Source organism: Chanodichthys erythropterus, chromosome 4 (assembly GCF_024489055.1).
Source record: "Chanodichthys erythropterus isolate Z2021 chromosome 4, ASM2448905v1, whole genome shotgun sequence".
NCBI classification, from domain to species: Eukaryota; Metazoa; Chordata; class Actinopteri; order Cypriniformes; family Xenocyprididae; genus Chanodichthys; species Chanodichthys erythropterus.
The window spans coordinates 16,825,811-16,836,101 of NC_090224.1; the positions used below are offsets into that span (position 1 = coordinate 16,825,811).

Sequence of the window (10,291 nt, forward strand, 5' to 3'; positions counted from 1 at the left end):
AGACAGACATACTGAATCGCTCTAAAAACCTAGTGAACTAGACAGCATTTTAAGGCATAATAGGTGGACTTTTGGCAGATAGTCTGTTCCAGAAGATAATAATTGTGATGCCTTGTAAGATACCAAGCTCAAAATCTAAGATGGAAGAATTCAGTTACATTTTCCCTAAATGGTTAAAATTTGTGTTTATTGTGTTTTAGTTACAGATAAAGGTGAAGTATGCACTTTCCCCTTTAACTTCAATGGCAAATCTTATACTGAGTGCACAACTGAAGGCAGGACTGAAGGAAGGAAGTGGTGTGCCACTACAAGCAACTTTAACAATGATCAGAAGTGGGGCATCTGCTCTGATGGTACGAATCCCTGACAGACTAAAACCTCATACTTTTTTGGGGATAAAGCAACTGGACAAGCTATATTTATTTATGTAAAAAGAGCTTTCGTTAATTTCTTTTCTTTCTTTTTTTTAAATGAATGGATTCAGTTAAAAGTTTGTAAATAAACTAAAAAATACATTAAATAATATATAATACATTAATAATTTATGTAATAAATGTTAATAATTATGTTTACAAAATGTAAATTTTTTTAAATGTAAATAATTTTACATTTTACAAAATTACATTAGGTTTTCTTTTAAATAAATAAATATTTAAAAATGTATTAAATTATATTTTATAAATATAATTTATATTTATAAATTATATTGAAAATATTTTAAAAATAAATTATTAAAAAAAAAATAAAGTAATATTTAAAATCTAATTTAATTAGTTTCACAATTTGGCAGCACATAACCTGAACATTACTTAAAAGCACTATGAAACTTTATTTTGTTGTTCAAAATAAACAAAATTTAAATGAAACAGTTGTGATCATCAATGTAACATGTTTTTGTCTTACCCTGATTTGCTATGGTAAGCATATTGTAAGTGTTTATATTTTAAATCTGACGGCATGGTTTTCATGTCTCGTCATATCCATATATAGAGAAAAGTTGCTCCGGCTAGTTTGACGGATGTATAATATAGGAGTGGCGTCGGATAGTTGTTACAATGAACGAGAAAGTTTGACGTGGAGTGCGTTAAATCTCGAACGTCCGGAGAATCGCCTGTTTTAAACAAATGCCAAATATAAGAGCTTCTGCTTGCAAAAAGAGAATGCAACAGAGCTAGTAATAAAACAAGAATCAACATTAGCTTGGGTTTTCAGAGATGGAGAGAAGTGATGGATTTGAAATGTTGTAAAAGCGACACAGAGAATGCATTATTACTCAGCAGGTAAGTAAGGTATTTTTTTTTAACCGGTAAATTGCCATATGTAGCTCTCTAACGGTTAATTGTAAAGCCTTATCTATTGTAAAGGGTCATTCATCCACAAGCACAACCAAAACAATGTTGTTCTGCAAAATGCATGCAGTTTTGTTTTCGTTTTTTAACCGCTAGAGGGTCAAAAGTTACATAGTGTATCTTTTTTAAGATTGAAATAAGAAATGTGTTTCTGACTGTACTTGACTTGAGGGATAGTTTAAGGTATTTTATTTGTGTGTTTGTGTGTATTTCACAGCACTAAGAGGGAAGCGTCAGTCGTCCATTTTGTTCTCGTGTGACCCAGCGGCAGGCCGTGGAAAACCCGAGCTGATGAGCGAAACCCAAGGGTGTTCTGCAACCTTCCAATGGCGAACGAATGTGGTGTGCCCACCCAAAAAGATGGAATGCACGCTGGCAGGACAACACCAGACTTACAACCTGCGCACCCTCTCTTCTCTTACAGAGCCCTGGAAATTTAGTCACGGGGATGATTCGTGAGTCTCACACCTGTTGTTATGTTTGATTTCATTTGACCCTGTTGCAGGATGTGCATGTACAATCTCGTTTGTATTTTTATTAGTTATGTTGGTTTGATTAGGCTGATATTAGAAAAACATACCATGGTTTTTCCCCTTTTTTTAAATTCTGTCTGACATTTTCAATTTAAGGTGTCTGATTTTATATAAAAGTAATCATTTACTGCTATTAGTGATTGAATTTTTTTTTTTAATATCTAAAACTTTTCCAAACCTTTAACAAAAAGTTTAGTTAATTAACATTAACTCTTTCCACCAAAATAAATAACTAAAGTATAAAATTATTTTTGTTGTTTTTATTAATAAAAATAATAATATATAAATAAGTTACTTTTAACCTAAATATACACATTTATAAATTAACATAACATCCTAAAACAATTATTTAATCATTTATTTTAATGGCTGATTATGGTACATTATCTAGAGATCAGAGTGTCTGAAAGTATATCCAATATAAAAATATATTATACTAGTTTATAAGTTTTTTTTTTTTTTTTTTTTTTTTTTTTTTAAATGATATTGAGCTATATTTTTAGCAGCCATTCCAGTTAAAAAAAAATGACTAGGTATTGGTATTAGTATCACGAACATACATTTCTGGAGTATTCACTTTTTGTATGACGCTTTTAAATCGGTGGAACTTGGACACAATTTATTTAATCAGTAATGAAACAATGGTAAAATATTGCACCTGCATCTGATCAGTATGTATGAATTTCACAATTCTACTATTTGTTCCCACAGGTACTACTTCAATCTGTGCCAGGCCATCCATGGAGGCCAGCCAGGTTGTGCTGCGGAAGCCGCCATGTGTCGCAGACGTGCCGGCGGGAAGACCGAGACTCTGGGCCGCGTGCACACGCAAACCATGGAGTTAATCGGTAAATGCTTTTAAACCTTCTCTGACGTAATTATTGTTTTGTTGGTTTCTCATCAGCTTTTATTTCCTTTAGATGGAAAGATCCTGGTCAATTATTCCATGGGTGATGAGGTGTGTGGACCCAATCGACCAGCCAAAACAATCATACAGCTGAAGTGTGGCAGCACAATGGGTCATCCCAAATTACTATTTAAGTAAGTTATGAGTAACTTGGCATGAATGGATTCTTACCATGTGGTGCTGGTGTTTAAATTCTGTTAAAGTTGGCATGAATTTGAAGTTGTGATAGTCTTACCCAAGTAAAACGGCTTTCTTAAAGGGATTGTTCTCCCAAAAATGAAAATTTGATGTTTATCTGCTTACTCCCAGGGCATCCAAGATGTAGGTGACTTTGTTTCTTCAGTAGAACACATGATGATTTTAAACTCCAACCTTTGCGGTCTGTCAGTCGTATAATGCATGTCAATGGGAACTTTGTCTATAAGAGTAAAAAAACACGCACAGACAAATCCAAATGAAACCCTGCGGCTCGAGGCGACACATTGCTGTCCTAAGACACAAAACGATCGGTTTGTGCAAGAAACCGAACAGTATTTATATCATTTTTTTACCTCTAAAACACCACTATGTCCGGTCTTAGTACACAATTTAACTACAGAAGAGTCAAGTTTTAAATAGGAAAAATATCAAAACTCTTTGGTCATTTTTAAGCGCGATGCTAACGGTCTAATCAGATTCAATGAACTATGCTAAGCTATGCTAAAAGTGGTACCGCCAGAACCGGAGATCGGCTGAATGGATTCGAAAGCGGTAAAACTCAACTGTTTAACTCTAGGGGAGTTGGAAAATGAGCCTATTTTCAAAAAAAGTGGAGTGTTCCTTTAAGTAACTTTTTAAACGTGTCTTAGAAAAAAAACATTACTGATGTTCATCTTGAGACAAAACAATTGCACTGACATATTTTGAGATATCTCAGAGCAAGTTTCTTTCAGTTGAAACAGTTCAAACATGCATTTTAGTCTAGGACTAGCTTAAGCCTTGTTTGTGAAACCGGGGGTTAGTCAACTAAAACTTGACTAAGATACCTTGAGTTTTCTTTTGACTAAAACTAGACTAAAATGACAAGACGTTTAGTCGACTAAAACTTGACTAACAAAAAAAGATATGTGAATGACTAAATATGACTCAAACTAACAAGGACATTTGGCACAAGACTAAGACTAAATTAAAAATAGGTGACAAAATTAACACTAGTGACAGGTTGTCCCGTCCTCGCACCTGTAAACATCATCAGAGATGTTGCTGTAAGAGGGAGGGGAGGTTATTTTGCGTAAAGATTATGAGAGAGATTATATATATACATTTATAAAGTTTCCATTTAAACATTCCGGTCTGTAGTTTTAATGTAATTTTACAGGGTTTTACCGCAGTACTTCTCAGGCAGGTATTCATAGAGATTCATTTATTTGCCTTTGTGCGTTTTAGGGAGGATAAAACAGCCTGTGAGTTCTGGGTGGAGTGGGAGACTCGAGCTGCATGTGCTGTAAAGCAAACGGAAGTCGAGCTGGTCAATGGAACCATCAAAATACCAGAGACAGGAGCCATATTCAGCCTGGGGGCGCTTTATTATACGTGAGTATCTCTCAATCCTCCTGCTTTGACTCTTTCCCCCCCATTGACGAGTTATCATTTGTGGGAGAAACGCTTCCCCGCCATTGATGTAATGTTCTCGCTTTCCATGTTTTCACTGAGATACGGTAGGGGGCGTACAGTATCTCCAGATCAAAACACATGTGAAGATGATGCTGAAACAAGCAATCATATGCATATGTAAAATAAAACGATCACGACATTAAACAGCATATACATCAAAACTGAATGAAATGTTGACCCAGGATGAGCTACAGGACTGTGCAAGCTTTTGGGGTGTTGATGGACTCGATCTACTTTATCTAGCTATATGAATGCGATAAACAGTGTTTTATCTGTCCCCAGTTTCCACAACGCCACAGGAGACATTCGTTCCAATGGAGATCACTATATTTACCACATCCAGCTGTCAGGCATCACCGACCGCTCCATTTCCAAGTGCCTCGGCGCCACTATCTGTCAGGTCAAGATTAATGACAGTTACCGCAGGAAAATTGGCTCTTCCAGCAAAGCCAAGTATTATATCAACGGTGAGAGGAATTCTATAAGGAACCATATCGGGAATTACAATGTGTTTTAATGTTGGGACAGATAAAGGGCAAAGTGGGATTTATTTCCTTTATTTGTTTGTCTATTTATTTATTTTTATGTATGAATTCTGTTTAGAACAACACAAATAGAAGAAAAATATTTCTGCAGTTTTTTTATTTTATTGAATCAATTTTTGGTTTGCGACAACACAAAATGGCAAAAATATTTTAAAATATATATTTTATATAATTTAATTATAAATTATAATTTAGAATTGATCTTATTAATTATAATAATTTTTTTTTTAAATAAAATATATTTTCTATAATTGAATTACTTTTTCAATATTTATTGTCAGATGGAAACCTTGAAGTCTTGGTACCGTCTGAATCCGTATGTGGGCGAAACAAAACCAAAACAGTGTCTTCGGCCATCCAGTTCCGCTGCAGCCCAACAGCAGGAGAGGGTATCCCGGAATTCTTGCTGGAGTCGGATGGCTGCCAGTATCTGTTTGTTTGGTACACCTCCACCATTTGTGAATTTTTGTGAGTATCACAAAGCCTAAACATATTTCCAGACAGTTCCGCCACAGAGATGTGTTAGCAAAGGAAGTTTGAGTAAAGTACATTGGTTCTCCTATAATTCATCCAGCTCCATGGACCCACGCAGTACTGATGGAGGGGAGGAGCATCCTGGATTGTCTGGGCGGAGTCAGGCTTTAGGGGCGGTGCTTAGCCTGCTGTTGGTTGTGCTCACAATCTGTTTGCTTGTACTGTTGCTGCACAAACGAGACAGGAGGTAAATGCAACTTACATTAATTTGTGATATATATATATATATATATATATATATATAATATATAATTTGAGCTGCTTAAAATGTATTTATATATTTTTAGGCAACTTGTAATGCAGAAAGTTTCAAGCTGCTGCAAGAAAGGAAATCCAATATCTTACAAGTACTCCAGGGTAACGTTTTATCTTTTTTTTTTTTTTTTGTAAGTTTCAAAATGAGTCTTAAGTTGAACAGAATGAGTATGTGCCTAACTCTCTTTGTCTTTGTTCCTCTCTCTCTCTTTAGGTGAACACAGATGAAGACGGATGTGAAGATGAGACTGAATGGTTGATGGAGGAGACCGGGACGCCCACGCGGGAGCCTCAAGAGAACGGTCACATCACCACCAAACCCGTCAGCGCAGACGCCCTGCGTTCCTTCTCCCTAGACGAGCAGGACAGCGAGGACGAGGTACTCACAGTTCCAGGGGTCCGAATTGCCCCTTCATCGTCCACTTCCTCACGGCTGCGGTCAGCTTTGCTGAAGTCAGAGAGCGATGAGGATCTGGTGGGGCTCCTGGTGGACACACGGAGCAGAAATAAGACCAGATACAGCGATAGAAACCAGAGGAAACCCCAGCCAGACCCTGATGACAGTGACGAGGATCTACTTAAAGTCTGAGGACATCAGGCAGCCGAACTGAACTTTTGAATGTCTCTGCCACCACGCTTTAAATGTTTAGTTGCTCCATTTTTGGTTTTCTAAAGGGAAATCTGTGAGCTGTTTTCGAGACGGCTTTCAAGAGCAAGTTGGTCGATTCGTCCACTTAATAGACTCAATGCCTTCCTGACAAAAAAAGGGTTTTGTCATTTGTTTGTATGTTCGTTTTCCATTGATTTAGATGAATTGTGTACAGCGTCGTACGTAAATTCAGCCTCCCACAAACTTACAGAAATGGACTATAGATTTTTTTTTATTGTTATTTAAAGATTTTTGGGTACTATTTTTTTTTTTTTTTTTTTTTTTTTTGTTAATTCACCAGCTCACTGGAAAAATACACTGTTTTATGAAATAATTATGATTGATTGTGGCAGATACAGTCAAGGACCTTTTCTAAACTACAATCTGAAGCAGTATTTCACATATCTTGAGCCATGTAGCACCGAATGGAGATTGATTCGCTTCGCCAAGTTCATATTTATAATCACAAACCTTCGAATATCACGCTTCGCATGTGTGTTCTGCGTCGGCGTTCACCTTTACGCTTTAGCAGCGTTCACATCCATTTGTCATTGGGTGTTTTGTGCAATGCTTTTGCCCCCTGGTTCTGCCAAAAAAGCATGTTCTACTTCTCCTACTAGAACATAGAGCAGAGATTTAGTGCCATGAAAGAATGACATTGCATGTAAGACTGCAGCAGGCAGATATTTCTCATCGCAATCAGAAGAAAAACGTCCCATAAATTATTAAAATCACAGTGTTGTGTTTATTTGCGTTATTGTTAAATTTATGTAATTATATGTGTGGAACACTTTACAATGGGGTTGAATTTTTTTAACATTATTAAATATAACGGATATCATGAACTTATGGAGAAAAAATGAGAAGGGAGGGAAAATTATATTCAGTGCTTTTGCGTTCTTTCTGAAAACGTTTGCGTTCACCCAAGAAAGTTGTGTTGTGTTCGCTTGCAAAACTTTTGTGATGAAAATGATGGGAAACTAATGAGGTGGCAGGAAAACGAGCAAGTGCAAAGTAAATGTTTTGCTAGAGAACGCAAAGGTTCTTGGGGAAAAGCAATTTTTTTTTTTGTGAGATTGCAAAAGCATTGAAATATAATTTTTATAATCACCAGTTAATTTTGGCTTCGTATGAACTACTAACAGTGAAATTTTTTTTACAGAATTTATTAATCCACATTCATTTATACGTCTTCTGTTTATATGTTAAGTTCATTCATAAAAAATGAATGTTAATTTATACAACTTCAAATGTATTTGTAGCATTTACCTAGATTAATAATTCTGTAAAGATATTGTTCATTGTTAGTTTGTGATATCTAATGCACTAATTAATGTTAACGAATTGAACTTTATTGTAATAATCGTTATTTTAATTTACGCTTTGCACAGAAGAAATCCGTGCCTATGAAAGAAGTCACATGTACGGCAAGCAGCAGAAAGCCTTTTACAAAGCACTTTTTCTGTTAGCATTTGTTTCCAGTCACATTAATTGAATACAACACCCTGAACACCTGCGAATTTTATGCGTTTTATTTGCTGAATATGTTGTTTATCAGTTTCAGCTCACCTTTAATGTCCTGCTGACTAACTCGGTTTTAAGAAAGATGCATAAATTTATGTGTAAAGTTGTGTTGCAGGGTTTTTGTCAGCTCTTTGGAAATGATTTGCCAAATATGTTCTTCTCACATGACAGTGAAGGTACAACAGGACATGGTTCTGTTTGACAATATGTGTACAGTGTTTTTTCTCCACTCAGGCTCTAATAGTTTGTCTCATAGGCTTGTATTACCATCCATCCGTGTATTGCTCACATATATTTTTGCCAAATAAAGCCACATCAGTTCTGTATATCTGCTATAACTCGCTGCTCCTGAGACGGTACATCAAACTGAGGTAAAGCATGCCTGGGTATCTCTTTAAGTACTTTGCACTTTGGTGGACTTTTTTTTTTCTGTCCTTCAGGGCAGAAGGTGGACGGTATGCTTGACAGCTATTGGTCGTCACGGGTTCCCCCTCTCCTTAGTAAAAAAAAAAAAAAAAATGTCTGCGACTGCTGTATGGGATATTGTATGGTACAGTTCTCTGAAATACTTCGAGTCCTGAGAACGTGTTTTTTTCTGTCCTGTTAGAAGCTTTAGCTCTTCTCAGACTGTATTTGTCATGTTTTACAGCATCTTGTTTTTGGATTTAAATAGTTTATGCTGAGATATTCTGGCATTATTTCAATAAAACTATCAGCTCCTCGGCATGCATTCTTACTGGGAGTTATTGTGGTTTATCATATCGCTTCTTTAGCTAGTCTGAGGGCAGAACTGATTCTCAAGCAATTCACAGAACTCATCAAAATCAAAATGGTGTCAGTGTGAATTTGGTCGAGTGTAATTTTAACACTGATTTATAGTTTTTTATTAATATTTAGAATTTTATATTTATATTTTCAGTTTTCTTTTTAATTTTTGGGTTAATTTTTGCACTTTTTAATTATTATATTTTGAAAGAAATGCAAATAAAAACTTTTTTCTTTTCATTTGATCAACTTGTTTCACAGTAAGTGGTATCCGTTATAAACAAACACATTAATCAAATTAATATTAAAGGGTTAGTTCACCCAAAAATTTAATTTCTGTCATTTATTACTCACCCTCATGGCGTTTCACACCAGTTAATCTTCGGAACACAAATTAAGATATTTTAGTTGAAATCCGATGGCTCAGTGAGGCCTGCGTAGGGAGCAATGACATTTCCTCTCTCAAGATCCATAAAGGCACTAAAAACATGTTTTAATCAGTTCCTGTGAGTATAGTTGTTCAATATTAATATTATAAAGCAACGAGAATATTTTTGGTGGGCAAAAAAAACCCGACTTATTTATTGATGGCCGATTTCAAAACAATGCTTCAGGAAGTATCGGATCATAAATGAATCAGTGTATTGAATCTGCTCTTCGGAGCGCCAAAGTCACGTGATTTCAGCCGTTGGCAGTTTGACACATGATCTGAATCATGATTCGATACACTGATTCATTTATGCTCCAAATTTTCTTGAAGCAGTGTTTTGAAATCGGCCATCACTAAATAAGTCGTTATTTAGTTTTTTTTTTGGCGCTCCAAAAATATTCTTGTCGCTTTATAATATTAATATTGAACCACTGAACTCACATGAACTGATTTAAAGATGTTTTTAGTAGCTTTATGGATCTTGAGAGAGGAAATGTAATTGCTCCCTCCCTATGGAGGCCTCACTGAGCCATCGGATTTCAAGTAAAATATCTTAATTTGTGTTCCAAAGATTAACAAATGTCTTACGGGTGTGGAACGACATGAGGGTAAGTAATAAATGACAGAATTTTAATTTTTGGGTGAACTAACCCTTATATTTCTTAACTTTCTGAATGTTAATTCATACAATTATGATATCAAACTGGTTTCTTAGCATTTTCTTTACACAAAGCACAAATTTTGTGCATTTTCCTGCCTTCTTTTGATTGACATATGTCAGCCCTGACTATCGGCTGCCAAAGTCACGTGATTCCAGTAAACAAGGCTTTGACATGTCATAAGTGTTTTCAGTTTTAATGGTTCACCACTGGGAGGCGTGACTTTGGCAGTTTGATTCACACTCCAAACCACTGATTCGAAACAAAAGATTCATAAAGCTTCATGAAGCAGTGTTCACTAGAAAGTGTTGAATAAAGTTATTTTGTTTTTTTTTTCCCACACAAAATGTATTCTTGTCGCTTCATAACATTAAGGTTGAACCACTGTAGTCACATGAACTGTTTTAAATATGTCTTTATTAGCTTTCTGGACATCTGAAAGTGTTAATTATCCATCCGATTTCATCAAAAATACCTTAATTTGTGAA

The 10,291-nt window shown here is 35.6% G+C and overlaps 1 protein-coding gene across 1 annotated transcript in view; it reads left to right on the forward strand.

The window, feature by feature from the left end:
• Nucleotides 1–8,679, forward strand: part of igf2r (insulin-like growth factor 2 receptor) — a 37,602-nt gene extending 28,923 nt beyond the window's left edge. Inside the window, exons 38-47 of the mRNA XM_067384306.1 lie at nucleotides 201–353; nucleotides 1,567–1,804; nucleotides 2,594–2,730; nucleotides 2,803–2,923; nucleotides 4,215–4,361; nucleotides 4,725–4,909; nucleotides 5,269–5,455; nucleotides 5,562–5,708; nucleotides 5,809–5,878; nucleotides 5,991–8,679. Coding sequence (XP_067240407.1) covers nucleotides 201–353; nucleotides 1,567–1,804; nucleotides 2,594–2,730; nucleotides 2,803–2,923; nucleotides 4,215–4,361; nucleotides 4,725–4,909; nucleotides 5,269–5,455; nucleotides 5,562–5,708; nucleotides 5,809–5,878; nucleotides 5,991–6,365 — 1,760 coding nt within the window. The 3' untranslated portion in view covers nucleotides 6,366–8,679. The remainder of the gene's footprint in view (nucleotides 1–200; nucleotides 354–1,566; nucleotides 1,805–2,593; nucleotides 2,731–2,802; nucleotides 2,924–4,214; nucleotides 4,362–4,724; nucleotides 4,910–5,268; nucleotides 5,456–5,561; nucleotides 5,709–5,808; nucleotides 5,879–5,990) is intronic.
• The last annotated feature ends 1,612 nt before the right edge of the window (nucleotides 8,680–10,291 follow it).